This window comes from Erpetoichthys calabaricus, chromosome 18 (genome assembly GCF_900747795.2).
Source record: "Erpetoichthys calabaricus chromosome 18, fErpCal1.3, whole genome shotgun sequence".
NCBI classification, from domain to species: Eukaryota; Metazoa; Chordata; class Cladistia; order Polypteriformes; family Polypteridae; genus Erpetoichthys; species Erpetoichthys calabaricus.
Genome location: NC_041411.2, coordinates 87,151,957 through 87,176,981, shown reverse-complemented (window position 1 = coordinate 87,176,981; position 25,025 = coordinate 87,151,957). Strand labels below are relative to the sequence as shown.

Sequence of the window (25,025 nt, the reverse complement as noted above, 5' to 3'; positions counted from 1 at the left end):
TACAGGCCTCTCTCATCTTTTTAAGTGGGAGAACTTGCACAATTGGTGGCTGACTAAATACTTTTTTGCCCCACTTATACTCAGATATGGGTATGGATATTTGAGGAGTAAACCGCAACACAATGATTATATTTTTATATTATGTACATTAAGGAACCATCAACAATAAATCAGATCAAATTAATAATATATTGAACAATTATTATAATAGTAAAGTTTAATAAATCGGACTCTGCAGCTGCATGAATAAAAGGTAAAGAACCACTTCCGGTTAGCGGAAATAGCCCAAAAGTTGACAGAAATCTACGTTTTGTACCTAATACTTGTATGTAAAATTTGGCTGACCTAAGTGAAAGTGTACTCAAGTCATCGTGTTTACACACACACACAATTCCAAAAATCGTATTTTCAGACTCAGGGAGGTCTAAAATGTCAAGATTCATCAAAATCTTGAAATGGAGTTTTTGGTGGAACCCAATAGTTTACCTATACTGTACTTCGTATATGAGAAAGTCAGGGAGGTCTAAAGTGTCGAGATTCATTTAAATCTCGACATCGAATCTTTGGATGATTCCAACACTTTCCCTATACTTCATATATCAGAAATTAAAAGGGTCAATGAAAGTAAAAGTGAAATCATAAGGCAGACAAACTGAAATAGTTCTAAAAATAACTATTATCAAGAGGCCATGAATATTTTAAGTATAAACCTAAAAAAAATAATGTCATACTTTCAACAAAGTGCAGACCACTAACAACAACAATGTAGGTAGGTAACGGTTTGCTAAAATATAAACAGAAGAGCCCGTTGAAAGTTAGAAAAAAAGATAACATTGGCTTTACCAGAATGTGGAAAGATAAGAGAACAGAAAAACAACAATGAACCAATAGCTTATCATACTAAAAAACACACAGCCTTCTGGTCCTCCCAAGATCAAGGTTCCAGCTCCAACACTTTGTGAGTACCAGCAGGTTGCTACGCCATATGTGCTCAATGCTTAGCGGATGCCAGGACTGGCATTCTTCTTTTGGGCGTGCACCAAATTAACAGCATTCTGGACCAAAATCCTTAAATGCCTTTCGGAAAGCCTTGGTGTCACAATTCCTCCTAATCCATAACCACTGTGTTTGGTGTGCTCCCAGATGGGCTTAAAGTGGAAAATGAGAAACAAACCATAATTGCCTTTACTTCACTATTAGCATGAAGATTTATCTTCCGCAACTGGAAGAATCTAGTCCATCCCTTTTACCTCAGTGGGTAACTGATGTTATATACTCTTTGAAATGGGGAAAAAAAATCAGATTCTCACTTAGAGGATTTGTTCGAAATTTTTTAAAAAACCTGGCTGGGCCTAATTAAAAACTTTTTAGAATTAAAAAAAAAAGGCTGTTGGCCTTCCTCTACTTCTCTCGGGTGGGGTTGAACTGAATTTAGTTTTGTCAAGTTTGATTTGTTTGTATGGAATGTTACTTGCTTTTAATAAACTTAATAAAATAAAAAAGACTGGCATTCTTCATCTTCCTATCGTATAATCAGTTTCTGCAATTTGCCTCATGCTCAGCAGATATCGAGGCTCTTCTTACTCCTTCTGCCACATAATCCACCTGGTCTGTTTTCCTATGCAGTTTTCCATAAGAAAGATGGAAACCTTGATAAATTTGCAGAGGTTGCTGCAAGCTACATGTTTCACTTCACCAGCATGTTGTTAAAATAAAAATCAAGATTTTATTCACAGAAGATAATAAGTAATCACATGACAAGACAGACCAACCCTTAATGTTTTACACAGTATATATAGTTTGTGAATGGTAGTGGAAGCACTGTTATTTATAACCTTTGCAATTTACAACTGCCTTTGGAAGCAGACCACTTCTCATCAATAACATGTTTGCAGCAGAAAGTCAACTTCATACATTCAGAGAATCATCTTGTCAGCTAAGATGGCACAAAAATCAGCACTTTACCACAAAGTAATGCAAGGAGCTCTAAATACACATCCTTGCAATTAAGGGTGTTTTGCAAGTCCTTGAAAAATTGTTACTTGCCAGGTCAATTATCATTGGAATCCTAATTAATTTACACTCTATTTGCTGTAAAGTAAGTAAGGTACAAAGAAAACATCAAGCCAAAAAAGCCAACAATAGAAGACGATTACCGTTTGGGGCTGGCAGAGGATCAAATGGGTACATGGTTTTTTTGATTGTGTGCATGGATCACAGCTTTCAAGCAAGCATTACTTGCAAAGAATATAACAAATATATTTAATATATATATTTTATTGCGTGCAAATTAAATTTGTCAGATTACTTCAACTAGACACAACTACGTCTATCAGACGGACCTGAATCAGCCGAATCATCCAAAATTTCTACATTGTTCATACCACACAAATGATCATTTCCTCGAATTAAACATGACATTCTCCACTTTGACAGATTATTATTTTAGAGGCAAAATAAATAAATATTCATTATCCATTTGTTCAATGTATATAAAAAACATTGGGCTTGGGAAGCTATAGGCTGCGTTAAAGTGTATCTACACAAAAATTGAGTACACACAGTTTTCGATTATAGCGCCAAAATCAGATGCACGAAAACAGATACATAAATAAACATCTAACTGGAAACAACTTTATCGTTTTGTATTCTGGCCATGTAAAATTAACATATATTCAGCTTTAGAATATATTTTAAGTTCTCACCTTGTTGTCACCACAATACTCAAAGGGTAGTTTAAAAACCAACACTTTAAAATACAACAGCAAAGGTACTAACCAACACTTCCGTAATGTTAAACGTAGACACAGTAAACACGCTAGTCCCACTTTTTCCCGCGACAATCGCTACGCGAACTGACTTCACCCCGCCCACTTACTGACGATCTTGCAATTGATTGGCCAGCAACTCTGCAACTAGTTGTAATATAAATGATGTGGTTCTGCAAAGCAACTGGAATTACAGCAGTCACTTTGGTTCAGAAAACAGTAACAGATTCAACCCACTAATTCATTTGTTACGTCAGTTTGTGCAAGAAATCACGAAATTCTTTCCACACCCAGTCTCAACTAAAACACAATAATTCACAAGAAAAAGCAAGATTAAAGTATATACTGTACCACTAAATATCACGACTGGGACAAGTAAGCATTCAGATGTAATTACTTGCTACCAGGTTTGAGAACCGATCCTACTCATCGGTGGCAGCGATGAGTCAATAGAAAAACAATTACCTTGAGGGGCTTTGCTAGCTCCGGAACTTATCCAACCCCCACAATAAGATATGTGCGCCATGAATGTTTCAAATTAAATAGATGAGTTGAAGATGGCTAGATGAAGCCCATTTTATTTTTATTAGGATAACACATTTATCCAATGCAACTTGCAACATTTGAGAGATAAAATTGGTTATAACCCCCACCACCACCATATTACTCAGTATTTGTACGATTTATAATAAAATGAACTATTGTGTTTAGAACATTTGCAACTATGTATATTGAAATATTGCCTCAGTACTATTTTTGTTAGTTCACTTATCGAATTACAAAATGTCTAGTTGTGGAATGGGCACGCGTACAATTCTATACTGTACCTCTGATTTACTAGTTGCTGATTTTCCAGCCTAACACAGTAAGGAAAACAGAGGCTTCAGAGACTGGGAGAGGATCACCTGTCAATCATTTTATGAGCTCCATTCATCTGTTAGAGCTACCACGAAACAACTAATCACCTTCAAGAGTCGGTCCTTCATGGGCGTTCCCTTGTACCGATTTGATGACATCACTGCGTCCGAACGGCGTGCGCGTTGCCTGCGTCTTCTGTGACGGCGTGTAAACATCCGTTAGAAGCTCTCTAGGAGGAATAGAACACAGAGTTGTAATTTATTATAAATCTTCTGGCTGTACAAAATGAGGGCTATACTGACATGGATGGATAAAGTGCATGACAGAGATAAAGTGGAGCAATGGTATGTTAGCTGATTTTGTTACGGGTAATGGTTTGTCGAGATAGCAACGGTGGTTGCTAATGTAAACTGTTGTGATTGGGACTCCTGGGTTGCACTAGACTCTAGTATTGTGATACAGCAACAAACATTATAAGCTTATTTTACGTAATTTTATCTATGATCCAAGATTTATCTTTTACAAAACCAGACCAAAGTTTTATTTATTTTTTTAATAATGTAACAGATCTCGCTTTAGCTTATTCAGGATAAACTTGCTTTATTTCTCTCTCGATCTCTCTCTCGAAGAATCATGTGCAACACCGTTTTTGTCCAATTTTAAAATATATTTATTTATTGCATTGTAATTTCTGATAATCATTTGAAGCAAAACTCGTTTTACAAAATTTCATTAAACGCACTGTAGACGCTTGTTCATTGCATGGATTACTTCATCTTGTTATTTTTTTTTTTGTGAAATTCAGGAAATTGAGTATTTAAACCATTGCCCAAGTTATTATATATTTGTATGTTATATTTATGTGCATTCGCAAAAGAATGCGATAATTCTAATTTTTTTTTTTTTACTGTTTAAACACCTCAACCTATCGAATGAAGCAGTGAAAAATATGCGATTATTGTGACCATTCTAAAAAAATAAAATCTTATTAATGACATGTTCTCTGTCCATAGTGGTACTTTTTGCAACTAGGCAGTGTCAAGTATAGCTGTGTCTTTTAGATCTTAAACGTTATTCATAAACGTGTGCTCAAAAGACAAAATCTCCATTCAGTTGAAAAATGGGGAAAAATAAAACTGGCAAAAATTGTCTAAAACACATGGCTCTCAAAAATATTGTTACAGCAACACCATACTGATGTGTTAAATCGACTGTTTCTTCTTACAAAAAATAGTTTTTAAAATTCATTCAGCGCTTTTAGTACTAGGGTGTTGTACCATGTTAGCCATTATGAATGTAGTGAGAAGTCAAGCAAAATTACCCCTTTTATTAGCTAACTAAAAAAACATTACAATATGCAAGCTTTCGAGACAACTCAGGCCCCTTCTTCAGGCAAGATGTAAATTATTATTATTATATTACATCTTTCCTGAAGAAGGGGCCTGAGTTGCCTCAAAAGCTTGCATATTGTAATCTTTTTTTAGTTAGCCAATAAAAGGTGTCCATTTTGCTTGACTTTTCACGACATTCAACGTTTATGTTATTTTTTTATTTTTTGCACTTCATTATAAGGAAACTGCTACTTTAAGTTCTCTTATACAAACTTTTACTTCATTACTCATACCTTTTTATTACTGGTTATACCATCAGTATCACCATTTGTATAAGTCGGCGAAACTGGCCTTACGAGCAGAGGCTACATGTTCATCCATTAATCATGTATGTTTTCACCACCTTAAACTCAAAAGACAGCCCTTTGACAACTGTAAAGTTTTCTCAAATGTCCTCAGTATCACACACCAAGACAGTGCTGAAAGCTGAACCAGAAGGAGTGGGTATGTAAACTGAATTCTGAATCCGTACTGTGTGAGTGTGTACATGTGTTGGCACCCAGTCCAGGATGAGTTACTACCTTGTGTCCAATGAATGCTGTCTAGACAGACTGTGGTTTTTGAATGTTATTAAGACCTTTTTTTACAAATGGGGATGCATTTTTGTAAACGTGTTTAAATTTGAAAAACAAGTACTATATACAGTATGCAATTGAATATTTCTGATTTACATTTTCACTCATGGGATCACTAGTATGGGATTTTTAATGACCAAATATTTTAAAAGTCTACTTTTTATTAGTACTGTTTTTGAACATCTTTGTACAAGTTCATGTTTTAAAGTACTTTTGTATTCATCCACTCAGTTAATGTGGTTTGCTGTTTAAAATTACATTCTTTTTTTAATTATATAAGCTCTCTCAGGTTTAGAGATTTATTCAGTATTACACATCAACCAGGGCCATCGTACCAGGATCATAGGCTCCCAGGTAAAGTATTGTGCTGGGGCCCCTGATTTGACAGAAAAACAGAAACATACATAGGGATCTGAAACTCCTGTGGCCCCCCAGCCAGTGCCCATACTTTAAGACAACCCTCATCAAGACAGTGCTGGAAGATGAACCAGTAACTCTATGGGTTATACTTCACTGATGTTTTACAAATTCTTAGTTCAGCTTATATATGTAACCTACTGTATATGCGTGTGCAGTGCACATCTTACATAAGTTGGATATGTTAGCACATTTGTGGCAATTGTTCAATAAATAGTGTTGTGGCGAAAAATTATCACCACAAGGCTTTTCACCTGATATGAAGGATATTAGGACTCAGGATAGGCAAACAGAGTCTATAGTTTTATTTCAATAAAATAGCCATAATAATAACACTGACTCAACTCAATATGGCCAAATAGAGCTGAGCCCTGAACAGTTCCAGACTCAAAACTTTCATAGTAATTTCTTATCATTCTGACCTCGCTCATATTAGCTCATTTGCTCTTTTCTCTGACTCCCCTCCGCACCTCCCCAGCCTGTACCTTGAATTCCCATGGGAACCGTTATTATCTCCTGACTTTCTCTGCAGCTGGCCCCTCCGGTATTTTCACTGTCTGTTGTTAATTTTACTTTCTGTTTTGCTCATTTCTATTGGTTCTCGGCCGGGCAGAAGTTCCTTCTTCCATGTTTGCCCTTTTTCTTATCACTTCCCCTTCCTTGGCTCGCATGCTAGTTTATACTTGGCATCTTAAAGCTAAGCTTTAATTAAAAAGAAATATGGCATGTGCTTTTATTTAATCATTGTTTGGCAGTCCTGACCTGCATTAATATCTACACTAATGCTAATGCTTATATATCTTTCTATATTTATTTATGTTAGTACATGAATACACTAGTTTTAGTTTTCATACATGACATCATCTTGACCTTACATCAATGCCTTTGCTGTTTCTGCTGATTCACTATTCCAGCTGGCTCCTCACATGCCTACCCTGACCATTTTTCCTGCATTTTGTTACTAGTATCGTTCCTTGTTTTCTGGGCTTCAAGGAACAGGTGTTCTCATTTCTCCTTATCCTATCCTCGGGTAGTTTCTGTACGTCATTCTTGTCCTGTTCTGTTCTTCCTTTCCCACACTAGCAATTCTGCTTCAAGCTTAAAAAATAATGCAATATGACTGATTTTTTAGTTAACAATTTGCTTGACATTCGAATTTATGTTAAATCTAATGCTTCAGAAGCTATATTTTATGGCTATTTATGCTAATATGCTATTTCTGCCTAATGTATAAATTTTTTTACCTTTTAATAATAGCATATAATGTATTAGAATTTATCGACTATAGTTGAACTCCAGTGATAATTGTTTCTGTGTGTCTCCACGTAGATTGATTTTATAAATGTGAAAAGTTAAATGTCTTGTATATTATATAAAAGAGCAATGGATTATTAAATGAATAGCTGTGATAAACAACAGAAATAATATTTATTTGTGTATTCATATTTTTAGTGTCTATGATCTGGCTTTCAAGCCTGATGGAACACAGCTTATTGTTGCTGCAGGAATCCGAGTTATGGTAGGTTTAAAATTCAGTATTTTTTGTAAAAAGACAAAAAAAAAACAAATAATAATAAGTATAATAATAATTTAACGCTAGTGGAAACTTAGACTTTTTTCAATATACTTTAATAATATATTAAATACACATTCTTTTTAAGGAAGTATGGCTTCGGATCTAGTCTGGTGCTTTATTATATACAGTTAGGTCCATAAATATTTGGACAGACAACTTTTTTCTAATTTTGGTTCTGTACATTACCACAATGAATTGTAAATGAAACAACTCAGATGCAGTTGAAGTGCAGACTTCCAGCTTTAATTCAGTGGGTGAACAAAACAATTGTGTAAAAATGTGAGGCAACTAAAGCATTTTTTTAACACAATCCCTTCATTTCAGGGGCTCAAAAGTAATTGGACAATTGACTCTTTGGCTATTTCATGAGCAGGTGTGGGCAAGTCCGTCGTTATGTCATTATCAATTAAGCAGATAAAAGGCTTGGAGTTGATTTGAGGTGTGGTGCTTGCATGTGGAAGATTTTGCTGTGAACAGACAACATGTGGTCAAAGGAGCTCTCCATGCAGGTGAAAGAAGCCACCCATAAGCTGCGAAAACAGACAAAACCCATCCGAGAAATTGCTACAATATTACGAGTGGCAAAATCTACAGTTTGGTACATCCTGAGAAAGAAAGCAAGCACTGGTGAACTCAGCAACGCAAAAAGACCTGGACGTCCACGGAAGACAACAGTGGTGGATGATGGCAGAATCATTTCCATGGTGAAGAGAAACCCCTTCACAACAGCCAACCAAGAGAACAACACTCTCCAGGGGGTAGGCGTATCGATATCCAAGTCTACCATAAAGAGAAGACTGCATGACAGTAAATACAGAGGGTGCACTGCAAGGTGCAAGCCACTCATAAGCCTCAAGAATAGAAAGGCTAGATTGGACTTTGCTAAAGAACATCTAAAAAAGCCAGCACAGTTCAGGAAAAACATTGTTTGAACAGATGAAACCAAGAGCAACCTCTACCAGAATGATGGCAAGAAAAAAGTATGGAGAAGGTGTGGAACAGCTCATTATCCAAAGCATAGCACATCATCTGTAAAACACAGTGGAGGCAGTGTGATGGCTTGGGCGTGCATGGCTGCCGGTGGCACTGGGACACTCGTGTTTATTGATGATGTGACACAGGACAGGAGGCTAGATGAATTTAGATCCTCCTCTGCTTCAATATCATGTGGGGTTCCACAAGGCTCCATACTTGGTCCTCTGCTATTTTCTTTGTATCTCCTGCCTCTTGGCTCTATTCTTAGAAAGCATAAAATTGCTTTCCATTGTTATGCAGACGATACTCAGGTTTATGTACCCCTCAAATGCAAGGATGCTTACTCCATACAAACTTTGGTTATATGCCTAGAAGAGGTGAAAGCTTGGATGGCAGTAAACTTCTTAAATTTTAATGAAAATAAGACAGAGGTTATAGTTTTTGGTCCTGGGGGCACCAGTGGGTCTATTTCTACTTCTGCTCCTGTGGATTTGGGTCCCCTTGCACAATATGGTACACCTGTTATTACAAATTTGGGTTTTAGGATAGATGAGGATTTTAGACTGGACGGTCAGATCAGCGCGGTGGTGAAATCTTGTTTTTTTTCAGCTAAGACGTTTGGCGAAGATAAAAAACATTCTTTCCAAAGATCAATTTACAACCGTAATCCACGCCTTCATTACAACCCGGTTGGACTATTGTAATTCGTTGTATGTTGGTATTAGCCAGTCCACCCTGTCTCGGCTCCAGCTGGTGCAAAATGCTGCTGCACGCCTTTTAACTGGCACGCGAAAAAATGAGCACATTACACCTGTGTTATCCTCACTGCACTGGCTGCCTGTTCAGTTTAGAGTTCATTTTAAGATTCTTTTATTTGTTTTTAAGTCCTTAAATGGGCTTGCTGCACCCTACCTCGCTGAGCTGCTGCATATGCACTCTCCTTCCCGCTCACTCAGATCAGTTGGTCAGCTGCTTCTTGATGTGCCTAGGACTCAGCGAAAGCTCAGGGGGGATAGGGCTTTTTCCGTTGTGGCTCCAAGGCTCTGGAATTCACTGCCGATCCACATTAGACAGGCCTCCTCACTGCCCATTTTTTAAGTCTGCTCTTAAGACTTACCTCTTTAGTTTGGCGTTTGATCCTGTGTGAGCAGTTGATTTTACTCTGTTTTAACTCTGTTTAGTTGTGTTTACTATGTTTTAATTAGTTTCATTTATTGTATTTTATTTTACTTATTTATTATTTTGTTTTTGTTTAAAATTTTTTTTAGCCTATGTTCAGCACTTTGGTCAGCGGCTGTTGTATGTAAAGTGCTTTATAAATAAAATTGACTTGACTTGACTTGACTAGGACAGAAGCAGCCGAATGAATTCTGAGGTGTTCAGAGACATACTGTCTGCTCAAATCCAGCTAATGCAGTCAAATTGATTGATGATACAGATGGGCAATGACCCAAAACATACAGCCAAAGTAACCCAGGAGTTTATTAAAGCAAAGAAGTGGAAAATTCTTGAATGGCCAAGTCATTCACCTGATCTTAACCCAATTGATTATGCATTTCACTTATTGAAGACTAAACTTCATACAGAAAGGCCCACAAACAAACAGCAACTGAAAGCCGCTGCAGTAAAGGCCTGGCAGAGCATTTAAAAAGGAGGAAACCCAACATCTGGTGATGTCCAGGAGTTCAAGACTTCAGGCTGTCATTGCCAGCAAAGGGTTTTCAACAAGTATTAGAAATGAACATTTTATTTCCAGTTATTTAATTTGTCCAATTACTTTTGAGACCCTGGAATGGAGGGATTGTGTTAAAAAATGCTTTAGTTACCTCACATTTTTATGCAATCGTTTTGTTCACTCCGCTGAATTAAAGCTGAAAGTCTGCACTTCAACTGCATCTGAGTTATTTCATTTAAAATTCATTGTGGTAATGTACAGAACCAAAATTAGAAAAAAGTTGTCTCTCTCCAAATATTTATGGTCCTAACTGTAAGTATTCTGTTTTTCATGGTAATGGTGAAAGGAAACCTTTTAGCTATCTCTGAAATTTTTTTCCATCCTTAAATCCTATTCCTCTAATTTATTCTTCTGTTAACAAGTATGGCTAAACAGCAGTCTATTCTCAGAAGATGAGCCTATGAGGATAGTGTAACTTTGTGTAATGTGTTCATTTTATAGTTTTTATTATTCTGTTTTTCACCTTGTCAATTCACATTGTCAAATCCATTGGTCACATTCTTATTTTAAATGTGTATGTAGTTATAATGTTTGAAAGTTAATTTATTTGGATATTTTGAACTTAAACATTTGGTGTTATTTTACCTTATATCATTTTAAGGTTTATGACACATCAGATGGAACTCTTATTCAGCCCCTGAAGGGTCACAAGGACACAGTGTATTGTGTAGCCTATGCTAAAGATGGTAAGTTTCTTTTAAATATTTTATGTGGTTATAACATGCACTGTATGTTTTCTAAATACTAACAGATAAAGAAGCAAAACTTCTTTCAAACTTTTGCATTTTTAGACATACTGTACCTGTATTTGCACTTCAATTCTCAGTGCTTTAATTCAAGAAACAAAATAGCACATATACCTGTATGTAAATACATGAACTTTGAAGGCATAAAGGAAAAAAATAGTTCTCAAAACTCACATCTGCAATACATGAACACAGCTGTAATAAAAGCTAAAATGTTCTCATAGTCTTTATAAGATAAAACACATTTTGAGGTTTCAGTAAAGCATAAAAAACTACTTGAAGGCAACATGCATTTACATACCACTTTAAGTTACATTTACACTGTTTTATTATAGTGGAAGTCTGTTGAATATTATTAAAGTACAAATAATTTTAACTTTGTTTAGGCAAGCGTTTTGCCTCAGGATCAGCTGATAAAAGTGTCATTATTTGGACCTCAAAGCTGGAAGGGATTTTAAAATATACGTAAGTGAAAACTTTTTTTGCTCTTCTTTTGATAGGTTTAATTGTTTTACTAATTTTAAAGCACAAATATACACATCATGTTTTAATGTAATGTAATATCACCTGCCGAAATTAACTTAATTTGCTTACTAGATGTACCCTAATGAACCTAGAAAAGTGTTTATTAATATATATAGAATTTTTTACATTGTGAATTTAAGATATTATCGCTCTGAAATTATTTTGTTGTATTATAATAGGGTTAAGCAGGTCTGGAATATGGATAGATGGGCAGCATTCTTTCTACTATGCATTTCAAATTTACTAACATGGATGGATAAAGTGCATGTCATGCAGATTACTTTAGCTAATTAATTTTTTATGTGTTAAAAAATTGATTTTCTACATGCAGTGATCCAAATATTCATAGTTCTGTTTTGCCAGTTAACCCTTTATTTGAAGCTCTAGGACTCTGATTGTCCTTCTGCTAACCTGTAGTTCCCATTTCCCATCACTCTCTTCCCACAGCCATTACTTATATTTTAAGTTTACTTCTTAGGTGAGGTAAACTGGATGCATAGCTTTAGTATAGGACTCCAAATTTGTAGCAAGCTTGGAAGAAACTTTTTCCCCCTGGTACATGGCTCTTACAGCAACAAGGTGATGCAGTGAATTGCAGTTCAGCCTCATGGCTCCAGGATACTGGGTTTAAATTGTTGAGTTTGCCTGGAACTCTCATATTCGTCCAACATTTCAAAGACAGAGTATGTTAACTGATGACTCAGAATTATACGAAAATGTGTGAGTGTTGGTGTGTGCACAGTTATGTCATCCTGTGCAAAGTTTGTTCCTGCTTTGTGCCCAGTGCTGCCAGTTTAATTTCCTATCAACCATTAAACTTGAGTTTAGTAAATGGTTGGGCAGACAGAAGTGGTTGTTACTGCAGAAGCCAGTGTGCTTTTTTCAGTCACATTATTCTTGCTCCTGTTTCCCATCAGACACTTACATTTATATACCCTTTTGACACTGAGTATAGAATCAATAATTTGTCCATAACCTTCCTTTTTCTAGAGGAGCCATGTAAAACTCAGATCCTAGAGGGCTGCAATAGCGGCAGGTGTTTGCTCCAGACACTTTTTAAAATTAGTAACCAGTTACTGTTGCTAATCTAACAGACTTCATTTGCCTTAATTATAGGTCACTTGCTTAATTGTATCTTTTTTTTTCTTAACAATAAAGTGCCAAGTAAGGGATCTCAAGCAGTCCTGGAGGGCCACCATATTCACTCCAACCATTCTTCAATTTAACTGTTAAAGGGACCCTTTGTTTAATTCTATGGCCTGTTAGTGTTTCTGATCTGTCACACTAGTTGTGTCCAAAACTGATTTTCACAATGCATACGCTTTGAAGACCACAGAAGATTAATATTTATCATACCTTCACTTTTTTCTTTTCAAATATTTTATTGAGATGAATATTGTATGAAAGCTGCGGTGGGTTGGCACCCTGCCCAGGATTGTTTCCTGCCTTGTGCCCTGTGTTGGCTGGAATTGGCTCCAGCAGACCCCCGTGACCCTGTGTTCGGATTCAGCGGGTTGGAAAATGGATGGATGGATATTGTATGAAAGACACATGTGCACATGGGATATAATTTAGTCTTATCATCTGTTGACTTGCTTTGCATCTCATTATTGTTTGACTGCAGGATAAAGAAAAAAATGAAATAATTAAAATGTAAGGTAATTAAAATCAAGCCAGCACAGTATGGTCCATTCAGTTAATAAAGGAGAAAGTGGCTGGGACAAAAGCTAGCAGCCAATGTAGCCCTCTGGAAACGGAATTTGACATCCTTTCTGGAAGAAACAATATTATACTACAGAAGTCCAGCTTGTCTCACTTACTGTGCAATGCCAAATAATGTAGACACATCTTTTATTCTTGTATTTATTACATCCTTTACAACCTTATCATGCTAAAATTTGAGATTTCTGAGCTTAAACTAATAAAATCTTTAATAATGTGTTTGAAGTTAATTATTTGCTGGTTTTGACTTTTTATTTGGTAGTAAAATGTGAAAGTAATGCATTTTTCAAATTAACATAGCATATTTCAATTTTTCAGGCATAATGATTCTATTCAGTGTGTTGCATATAATCCAATTACACACCAGCTGGCTTCATGTTCATCTGGTGACTTTGGTATGTATTAATTCCTTGATATGTGTTACTTATGGCCAATGAGATGTCTATTGTGATAAAAAGACTGTTATATTGTGCATTTATATTGTTGCCTTTTACATTAATGTAATATTTACATTTGGACTATATATATATATATATAATATATATATATATATATATATAATATAGTAAAAAGATTCCACATGACACAGAGAAAGGTTTGGGGGCAGCCACCTGTATATTTCAGATAGGCTGCCAAAACAGAACTTTGTGGTTCAAAATTGTACAGGTCTTAACAGACTTCAAACACAGAACAGTACAGACAGGCAAACATGGCGGTTTCAAGTCCAGGCGAAATTTCCCATGGTTGGTCTGCTGATGAAAAAGAGGAAGGATCAGTGCACTCTTCCAACCCCTGGTCTGGCATGGAAGTATCCCTTTGTGACCCCTTTCTCACATTTCTGATGTTTTGTACTGCATTATGTGTTTGTACTATGTACCTTGTGGATGGTGCAAAGAAGGCTTCTATACGCCTTATGTATAACCTAGGCAATCTCAAAGAGGGAAGAACTGGCTAAGTTGACTGAAAATATGCATAAATATTTTTACAGGTTTATGGTCACCAGAACAAAAGTCTGTTTCTAAGAACAAGGTCAACAGTAAAATCACTTGCTGTGGGTAAGTGAATATGCTGTTGCTAGTTTAAACAAAATATGATGAGCTCCTTATACAGCATTTTCTTTGATGGTGTTCAAGTTTTTCTAATTGTTTGTGACCCAAACACATTTTTAGTGCATGTTTTCAAGCCACCACCTTTCTGGTATGGGTTGTGAGAATCTAAGATTGCTAATATTGTTTTAAGGCTTTATTTATTTATTTATTTAGATGGACAAATGATGGTCAGTACCTTGCACTCGGAATGTTCAATGGCATTGTGAGCATTAGGAATAAAAACGGAGAGGAGAAAGTGAAAATTGAACGCCCTGGAGGTTCTTTGTCACCTATCTGGTCTATAGCTTGGAGCCCCTCTAAGTATGTAAATTTCAAGAATCTTTCATTCTTGTATGGATGAGTAACATACACTTAAATTTAAAATTGTTGAAGTCAGTTTTTTTTTATTCATTTATGTGCTTTTTTATGTTTAGTATGTAAACTTTATCTTATTTAGATTTTTTTCTTATTGTTAAAGATTGTAGCATTAATTAATAAATATAATCTGACTATACAGTTTTAGTCATGATTAATTCCTTTTAGTGACAATGGAAACTCAGAGGTTCTTTTCTGTTCTTTGTAAAAAAAAAATTGTTTTACTCTATTTAGAGATGAACATAATGATATTTTAGCTGTGGCAGACTGGGGACAAAAACTCTCTTTCTACCAGCTTAGTGGAAAACAGGTATTTTTTAAAATATTTTTCTTAACAAATATTTTAAGAATTTCACATTTACCATTTGTAATTTTACATTTGTAAACTGAAAGCTCAGTAAATTGACTTCCTTTTGCCCTGATTATAAAACACAGGTAAGATAAACATGTACTCCCCATGTAATGACTGATTTTTCTCGGTCAGAATGTGCTCTATTCAAATCTGGGAAACACATTTTAAAAACAAACTTTTTTTCTGTTTCAGATCGGAAAAGATCGGTCTTTAAACTTTGACCCTTGCTGTGTCAGCTTTTTTTCCAAAGGAGAGTATATTGTTATGGGAGGGTCAGATAAGCAGGTTTCTTTGTATACAAAAGATGGTATACGCCTTGGTCCCATTGGTGAACAGAATTCATGGGTTTGGTCTTGTAAAGTAAAACCAGAATCCAACTATGTGGTGAGTAACTACTATTTCCTAACTTATTTTTTCAGTCTTTACATATTACCTTACTTGATAAATCTTGAGAAGATGAAGAGGTACTTTTAATATGGGTAAAAAAAAAACCAAAAGTAATATCTACCAAGGCTTCTACAAAGAAGTAAAATTTTAGTAAAGTAGTGGTGAAGGTGCAAGAAGCAAAGGTGTAGGAGTTATCCATTGGCCTAAAGAAAGGAAAAGTAATTTGTTTAGGAGTTCAAAGCAGATAGTAAAGTTAAATGGGATATAGTAGATGCAAATGTTTTAAAAAAGATTGTTGATGGCAGAAAGAGCACCAGAAATAATTATACTAAGTAGTTACGGAAAGAGGGGAATCAATGGAGTAATGATGTTGGTTACAAAGAATTCTGAGAATCTAGCAGTAGATTTTCAAAAGAGAATGCCACAAATGTGCTGAAATACATGGAGGGGTACGGTTCACCAAGAAAGATGTTAGAAATGGCAATTGAATGTCATGAAGTGTCACGTCTGGCACTCGCGTGTAACTCACCTGTAAAGGAAAAGAACAGATACTTTAATGGATTTTTGGTGTTATGGATCAAGTGTGCTTTTAAGGGAAGCTAATAAAGTTAGTTGAGAGAATATTATAGAAAATAACAAGGGATTTATTAGAGCTAATCTTTTTTTTATTATGGTAGAATATACTGTTGATTTTTTCCATTCCTCCTGTTTTGGCATATAAATAAAGCGATAATTTTATAATTTTACTTTCTTTTTTGTGTTTATAGTCATAGAAAAAAGGAATTCATTTACCAGTGCCACTCCAGGCAACTTTTGATTAACTAAATTATTAAATTGTATAGTTATAAATGGGAACATCGGTTGTGAACCAAATGAAAAGCCTAACTACACCTGGTTTTGTGTTTAAAATTGGATTATCAAGTACAATGGATATCTTCACATTTCCTGGCCGTAATTGCTAATACAATATATAGTTTAACTCATTAAAAATATTTATTAGCTCATCAATAACTGTTTTCATTTAAGAATATAGTCAGCAAGTACATCCCTCAAATAAAATGTAATATAATTTGGTGTTGAATTCTTAATTTAAAAAGTTTAAAAAATGATTGTGCATGTTGTTTGCATATGGTTCAAAGCACTCAGGAGCTGCATGTGCTTTGTCCCTAGGAGCTTTGCATTAGGTGTGCTACTTACTGCAATGATTACAGACAGAGAGGAAGGTGCAGCAATCAGTTATCAAATAAGACAGTTAACTCTATAATATATTTCCGTTAACGGCAAATGGTGTTTATATCATTCCACTAATAACATTTCAGCTTTTTTTAAGTAAAATTTGCATCTATTTTGCTAAGGCAAAAAAAGCACTGGAAGAATATTCTGTATATTGTGGAAAGTATACCCCCGGACACAGACAGACAGACACGAGAATGTCCAAAACACACTTCTTTATTTCCCCTGAGCACCACAATGCCTTCCTCCAACAACTCTCTTCCTTTCTCTCTTTCTCTTTCTCTTCTTCTGACCTCCACTCCCCTCCTCACAAGCTCCGTCTTCTTCCTCCCAACTCCGGCTCGTCTACTGGAGGGAGGCGGCCCCTTTTATACTGACCCAGATGAGCTCTGGGTGCTCCCCCTGACACTTCCACTCCGGGTGCCCCTGGAATTTCTTCCGGCAGCAGTTCCTAGTGTGGCGGAACTGCTGCCATCCAGGATTTCATAACCGTCCGGGCGCCCCCTGGCGGTGGCCACGTCCTCCAGTAGGGATGAGCATCCCAGCTCCGTTCCAGTGGCCCACAAGCAGACCCGGGTGGCTGCCCTCTCATGGCCCAGGGGAGGTATCGTCCATCTCAGGGACCATCCAGGCATCCTGGCTGGGTAGGGTCCCCAGCCGTTGGGGACAATATGTACAGTATGTACTGTATGCATGTATAATTTTAACAACAGACGCACTAGAGGGTCAACAATGAGACGACCTCCAAAACAGGAGTGGTTTAACAGGTGGAGGCCACTGACATTTTTCCCTCCTCATCTTTTCTGAGTGTTTCTTCACTAGTTTTGCATTTGGCTATGGTTAGTGTCACTACTGGTAGCATGAGGCGATACCTGGACCCTACAGAGGTTGCACAGGTAGTCCAACTTCTCCAGGATGGCACATCAATACGTGCCATTGGCAGAAGTTTTGCTGTGTTTCCCAGCACAGTCTCAAGGGCACGAAAGAGATTCCAGGAGACAGGCAGTTACTCTAGGAGAGGTGGACAGGGCCATAGAAGGTCCTTAAGCCATCTGCAGGACCGGTATCTGCACCTTTGGACAAGGAGGAATCAAACTACTGAATACGATTTGGAGTTGCTGCAATGAAGTTTCGGCAAAATGGACTAGCCTGCCGCATCATTTTTTCACTTTGATTTTTGATGTGTTTTTGAATTCAGCCCTCTGTAGGTTGATAATTTTCTTTTCCATCAAAAGATGTGGCATCCTTTCGATCCTAACACATTACCCAGTCCATATCAGTAGAGATATCCAGCAGGATTTTTTTCCTATTGAGATCTGATGTGTTTTCAAAGTGTTCCTGTAATTTTTTGAGCAGTATATTTTGTTTTATTGCCTCAATAAAATGTTATTTATATCTTTGACTGCTGAAATCTATTTGTCCATTTTAATGTGCCTACTTTTGAGGGAAAAGTAAATTCTGTGCACTTGAAGGCATTTATGTTAATACCATGTTCATTTCACTGTATTGTATGGTTTAAATTGTGTTAAAAAAAATTTTTTCTTAATGACACAAAATAATTGTGTTAAAGAAATATGTTACTGTTTAATAAATTAAAAATATAAAACTTATTTCTATTGCTAGGTGGTTGGTTGCCAGGATGGAACAATTGCACTGTACCAGCTGATCTTCAGCACTATTCATGGTCTTTATAAGGACAGATACGCTTACAGGGGCAGCATGACAGATGTTATTGTTCAGCACCTTATTACAGAGCAGAAAGGTAAGATCAATTACAGTATTTACCAAAACATGTAATGCTTTTGTACTTTTTGTGTAATTATTGTAAATGCAATTGATGAACAAATTAACAACATATGTAGCATTGTTTATTTATGGAAATAATATACTTCCAGAAATACCCATAAATTAGAACCTAATTTTAATGCTAAGCATGGTCATAAAAGCTGCAAAGGTCTGGAGCTCTAATACCAAAATTGGAACAAAAAATATGTTCATCAATCCATTCATTTTCTTTACTCATTTAATCTAGAGGGGGGGGGGGCAGGCCAGGTTTAGATCTAAACATGGAAGAACAAAAAATGGTGTAGAAATAAAAATGCATAGTAATGTAAATTCTAACCAAACATTTAAATGTAGAAGGAGTAACACATTTAAAATAGCTTACCCTTTTTAGGAAGGGTAGATAGAACAGAAAAGGAGGTGGGGTTGCTGTTTATGCCAAACAGGATTTAAATTTAAGTCCTCTTCAGTTGGATGATGAGCCCCATCTTAGTGAGGACATGTGGCTTCGCCTGGAAAATATTATGGAAAGAGGTCTTATTTTAGGAGTGTGTTATAGACCACCCATTTCAGACAGTAATTTCAACACACATCTTTTTAGTAATATCAAAAAGGCAAGTTTACAGGGAGATATTATAGTCATGGGGGACTCTAATTATCCAAATATTAACTGGGATAACCTTGCAGATGGAGGAGCACAAGAGCAGGAGTTTTTAGAAGTAATCAGTGACTGTTTTTTAAAAGGTGTGAAGCCTGTCTGGATTTAGTATTTTGTAATAATCAGGATGGAATTGAGGGTGTAGAGGTGATTGAACCACTAGGGTCAAGTGACCATAATGTAATACAATTCTCAGTATTTTATAAGAGTGCAGATGCAAAGACTAAAATTGTTAAGTTAAACTTTGGTAGGGCTAATTTTGAGCAGATGCGACAAAGTCTAAGGAGGATAGACTGGGATAAGCTTTTAAGAGCAGTGGAACAGGTTTAAAAAGTTTTACATGTAATGCAGAACAGATACATACCTAAATTTGGAATTAATAGGAAACTAAAAAAAAACTCCACGATGGATTAATAAAGATTTAAAAAAGAAGTTGCAAAGGAAAAAACTGCTTTATAAGACATATAAGACTAATGACTGCAAAGTGAATCGTAGAGCATATGAAAACATGAGGGCAACCATTAAGAAGGATATCAGGGAGGCTAAAAGACAGTTGGAGAGGAATATAGCAGATAAGGCGAAAGATGACCCTAAGAGATTCTTTCAGTATTTTAGTAGCAAAAGAACAGTCAAGGAGGAGGTCAAGTGCATCAGAAATAGTAAAGGGGAATTAAAAGGTACAGACAGTTAAATAGCGGATGCCCTAAACTTACATTTTTCTGAGGTGTTTACAAGTGAGCAAGTGGATAACCTCCCAGAGGTAACAGGGACTACTAAGGAGGTACTGAGGGATTTGGAAATTGTAGAGGGAGAAGTGCTGCTCAGATTAAATAACCTGAAATCAAACAAATCACCAGGACCAGATAATATTTACCCTTGAGTTCTTAAGGAGGCTAGCGAGTACATATATAAACCCTTGACACATATTTTTAGGAAGTCACTGCACACTGGAGAGATTCAGAAGGACTGAAAAATGGCAAATATCATCCCATTATATAAAAAGGGTGATGGGGCCGATCCAAGCAACTGTAGGCCAGTAAGCTTAACATGCATCACAGAAAATTAATGGAAGGAATTATTAAGGATAAGATTGAGCAACACCTGGCAAGGACAGGAGTTATTCTGAACAGTCAGCATGGGTTCAGAAGAGGGAGGTCGTGTTTTACTAACATGCTGGAATTCTATGAGGAGGTAACAAAAGGATACGATCAAAGTGGAGCATATGATATTATTTATCTGGACTTTCAGAAAGCATTGATAAGGTGCCACATGAGAGGTTGGGCATCAAATTAAAAGAAGTGGGAGTTCAGGGTGATGTTTTTAGATGAGTGCAGAATTGGCTCAGACACAGGAAGCAGAGGGTGATGGTGCGGGGAACCTCATCAGAACTGGCCGATGTTAAGAGTGGTGTTCCACAGGGGTCAGTGCTAGGGCTGCTGCTATTTTTAATATATATAAATGATTTAGATAAGAATATAAGTAACAAGCTGGTTAAGTTTGCAGATGATACCAAGATAGGTGGATTAGCAGATAATTTGTAATCCGTTATATCATTACAGAAGGACTTGGATAACATACAGGCTTGGGCAGATTTGTGGCAGATGAAATTTAATGTCAGTAAATGTAAAGTATTACACATAGGAAGTAAAAATGTTAGGTTTGAATACACAATGGGCGGTCGGAAAATCGAGAGTACACCTTATGAGAAGGATTTAGGAGTCATAGTAGACTCTAAGCTATCGACTTCCCCGACAGTGTTCCAAAGCCATTAAGAAGGCTAACAGAATGTTAGGTTATATAGCACGGTGTGTGGAGTACAAGTCCAAGGAGGTTATGCTCAGCCTTAATAAATGCACTGGTGAGACCTCATCTGGAGTTCTGTGTGCAGATTTGGTCTCCAGGCTACAAAAAGGACATAGCAGCACTAGAAAAGGTCCAGAGAAGAGCGACTAGGCTGATTCCAGGGCTACAGGGGTTGAATTATGAGGAAAGATTAAAAGAGCTGAGCCTTTACAGTTTAAGCAAAAGAAGATTAAGAGGTGATATGATTGAAGTGTTTAAAATTATGAAGGGAATTAGTACAGTGGATCGAGACAGTTATTTTTAAATGAGTTCATCAAGAACACTGGGATACAGTTGCAAACTTGTTAAAGGTATACATTTTGCACAAACATTAGGAAGTTTTTCTTTACACAAATAATGATAGACACTTGGAATAAGCTACCAAGTAGTGTGGTAGACAGTAAGACGTTGGGGACTTTCAAAACTCAACTTGATGTTTTTTTGGAAGAAATAAGTGGATAGGACTGGCGAGCTTTGTTGGGCTGAATGGCCTGTTCTCGTCTAGAGTGTTCTAAAGACATAATGTATGTAATCCAATTTAGGTTTTTTTTAGGAATAAAGCCTGGGACTACTAGGTATCCTGGGGCATCAACAAGTCATTCAGTAATTGTATCCTTCCCTCCATCCATTATCAAACCTTCCTAATCCAGTTTTAGATTCGTGAAATGTCAGAATCTATTCTAGCGGCACTTTGTGCTAGGCAGGAGACAGCCATGGTTTGGATTCTAGTCCATTGTAGAGAACACTTTCACACACTCCCACACACACTCCACACTATACCAGTTTAGAGTTAATGTAACCTGTACATCTTTGAGTAACTGGAGGAAAACCTCACGGACGTGGGGAGATCTTGCAGAATCCATACCAATAAGGTTCTAGGATTCTTTGTGGCATTGCACTGTTAAAGCATGGTGTTACCAAACATTAGATGACTATATACTCTTTTTGCCAAGGTCCTATTTCATCCAATAACTGACTATAATAAGTTTGTTGGAGCTATCTGAGGCTTATGTGTAAATCAATGTACAACCCCAATTCCAATGAAGTTGGGACGTTGTGTAAAATGTAAATAAAAACAGAATAGAATGATTTGCAAATCCTTTTCAACCTATATTCATTTGAATACACTACGAAGACAAGATATCGAATGTTCAAACTGATAAACTTTATTGTTGCTTTGCAAATCTTCACTCATTTTGAATTTGATGCCTGCAACACGTTCCAAAAAAGATGAGACGGGGCAGCAAAAGACTGGGAAAGTTGAGGAATGTTCAAAAAACACCTGTTTTGAACATTCCACAGGTGAACAGGTTTTTTGGAAACAGGTGTTTGTCATGATTGGGTATGAAAGGATCATCCCCAAAAGGCTCAGTCGTTCACAAGCAAAGATGGGGCGAGGTTCACCACTTTGTGAACAACTGCGTGGGCAAATAGTCTAGCAGTTTAAGAACAACGTTTCTCAACGTACAATTACAAGGAATCTAGGGATTTCATCATCTACTGTCCATAATATCATCAAAAGATTCAGAGAATCTGGAGAAATCTCTGCACGTAAGCGGCAAGGCCGAATACCAACACTGGATGCCCGTGACCTTTGATCCCTCAGGCGGCACTGCATTAAAAACCGACATCATTCTGTAAAGGATATTACCACGTGGGCTCAGGAATACTTCAGAAAACCATTGTCAGTTAACACAGTTCGTCACTACATCTACAAGTGCAAGTTAAAACTCTACCATGCAAAGTGAAAGCCATATATCAACAACACCCAGAAACGCCTCCGGCTTCTCTGGGCCCAAGCTCATCTGAGATGGACTGATGCAAAGTGTAAAAGTGTGCTGTGGTCTGACGAGTCCACATTTCAAATTGTTTTTGGAAATCATGGACGTCGTGTCCTTCGGGCCAAAGAGGAAAAGGACCATCCAGATTGTTATCGGCGCAAAGTTCAAAAGCCAGCAATCTGTGATGGTATGGTGGTGTGTTAGTGCCCATGGCATGGGTAACTTGCACATCTGTGAAGGCACCATTAATGCTGAAAGGTACATACAGGTTTTGGAGCAACATATGCTGCCATCCAAGCGACATCTTTTTCAAGGACATCCCTGCTTATTTCAGCAGGACAATGCGAAGCCACATTCTGCATGTGTTACAACAGCGTGGCTTCGTAGTAAAAGAGTGCGGGTACTAGACTGGCCTGCCTGCAGTCCACACCTGTCTCCCATTGAAAATATGTGGCACATTATGAAGCGCAAAATACGACAACGGAGACCCCGGACTGTTGAGCAACTGAAGTTGTACATCAAGCAAGAATGGGAAAGAATTCTACATACACAGCTTCAACAATTAGTGTCCTCAGTTCCCAAACGCTTATTGAATGTTGTTAAAAGGAAAGGTGATATAACACAGTGGTAAACATGCCCCTGTCCCAGCTTTTTTGGAACGTGTTGCAGGCATCAAATTCAAAATGAGTGAAGATTTGCAAAACAACAATAAAGTTTATCAGTTTGAACATTTGATATCTTGTCTTTGTAGTGTATTCAATTGAATATAGGTTGAAAAGATTAGTAAAGATATGCAAATCATTGTATTCTGTTTTTATTTACATTTTACACAACGTCCTAACTTCATAGGAATTGGGGTTGTAAGTCAACTGGTGTCTTTATAAGTAAGATTTTTGCACAGCCTACTTTTCAAATGTAAATACTCATATGTTCTCATAGACTGTGGTTCCTCATGACCCCATAATGGACTAAGTGAATTTAGGAAATTGACCACTGGATTTATTATGAGCATAATGTTATCAACAAAAGTAGTTTAGCATTGTTGCCTCCTATATAGTTGACATGTTGTTCATTTGAGCACTGGGTTACTTGCTTATAGAGTCAATGTGCTTCTTCGCCTGTTATGATAGGAGCTAACTTCAAGTTCTTCTCATAGTTCAAAGACTTGCTCTTTGATTCCTTTGCAATCTTAAAAATACTTCCATCTATCCATCCATTTTCCAACCCGCTGAATCCGAACACAGGGTCACGGGGGTCTGCTGGAGCCAATCCCAGCCAACACAGGGCACAAGGCAGGAACCAATCCTGGGCAGCGTGCCAACCCACCACAGCTTAAAAATACTTGAAAGTGTGTATCAATGAGGTACAGAAAATGGATGGATGGAACATTTTACTTAATTATGATTTATGTGTTCGCTGTTTACTCATTATCTTCTAAATAAAGGGTAGCTCAAAGAGCAGTTGGCTTTGTTTTCTTGATATGATGTCTGTGCAACAACAATAATAACAACAACAACATTTATTTCTATAGCACATTGAGATACATTATTTGTATGAAAAAGTGCTTTACATGATGAAGAAAGAGAAAAAAGACAAAATAAATAAGAATTAAAATTAGGGAACACTAATTAGCATAGAGTTAAAGAAAGGTCCGATGGCCAGGGAGGACAGAAAAAACAAAAAAACTCCAGATGGCTGGAGAAAAAAATAAAATCTGCAGGAGTTCCAGGCCACGAGACCACCCAGCCCCCTCTAGGCATTCTAACTAACATTAATGACCTCAATCAGTCCTCACTGTATTCAGGGTTCTCATGGAAGAATTTGATGATGATGGTCATGTGGACTTCTGACTTTTAATCCATCAATGTAAGGACATCACGGTGCTTTGATCAGGTGGTGGTGGCGTAGATTGCCACCACAGAAAACCGGCAAAAGAACAGAAGAGAAAGTAGGGGCTAGTACAGATTTTAGAGCCAACATGAATAATAATGATAATTAATTGAATATACAGAGCATCAGGATTAAACTAAAATGAAGCTATGAGAAATCCATGTTAAAGTAATGTGTTTTCAGCAGTGTTTTAAAGTGCTCCACTGTATTAGCCTGGCGAATTTCCTATTGGTAAGCTATTCCAGATTTTAGGTGCAAAACAGCAGAAGGCCGCCTCACCTCTTCTTTCAAGTTTAGCTCTTGGAATTCTAAGTAGACACTCATTTGAAGATCTAAAGTTATGATTTGG

The 25,025-nt window shown here is 36.9% G+C and overlaps 2 protein-coding genes across 9 annotated transcripts in view; one reads left to right on the top strand and one right to left on the bottom strand.

Annotated features, from left to right (window-relative positions):
- The window catches only part of mbd4 (methyl-CpG binding domain protein 4), a 53,807-nt gene extending 50,988 nt beyond the window's left edge, over positions 1 to 2,819 (bottom strand). The window contains exon 1 of the mRNA XM_051921162.1: positions 2,706 to 2,819. The gene's annotated coding sequence lies outside the window, so the exon portion shown is untranslated. The remainder of the gene's footprint in view (positions 1 to 2,705) is intronic.
- Positions 1 to 25,025, top strand: part of ift122 (intraflagellar transport 122 homolog (Chlamydomonas)) — a 114,198-nt gene that overhangs the window by 25,047 nt on the left and 64,126 nt on the right. The window contains exons 1-10 of one of the 8 annotated variants that reach the window (XM_028824478.2): positions 3,820 to 3,970; positions 7,462 to 7,528; positions 10,897 to 10,981; positions 11,428 to 11,506; positions 13,607 to 13,683; positions 14,277 to 14,343; positions 14,551 to 14,697; positions 14,986 to 15,061; positions 15,296 to 15,487; positions 18,347 to 18,485. In XM_028824478.2, coding sequence (XP_028680311.1) covers positions 3,912 to 3,970; positions 7,462 to 7,528; positions 10,897 to 10,981; positions 11,428 to 11,506; positions 13,607 to 13,683; positions 14,277 to 14,343; positions 14,551 to 14,697; positions 14,986 to 15,061; positions 15,296 to 15,487; positions 18,347 to 18,485 — 988 coding nt within the window. In that variant the 5' untranslated portion in view covers positions 3,820 to 3,911. Of the gene's footprint in view, positions 1 to 3,819; positions 3,971 to 7,461; positions 7,529 to 10,896; positions 10,982 to 11,427; positions 11,507 to 13,606; positions 13,684 to 14,276; positions 14,344 to 14,550; positions 14,698 to 14,985; positions 15,062 to 15,295; positions 15,488 to 18,346; positions 18,486 to 25,025 lie in introns of those variants that run through there. The other 7 variants (XM_051921151.1, XM_051921152.1, XM_051921154.1 and 4 more) reach the window with 7 other exon arrangements.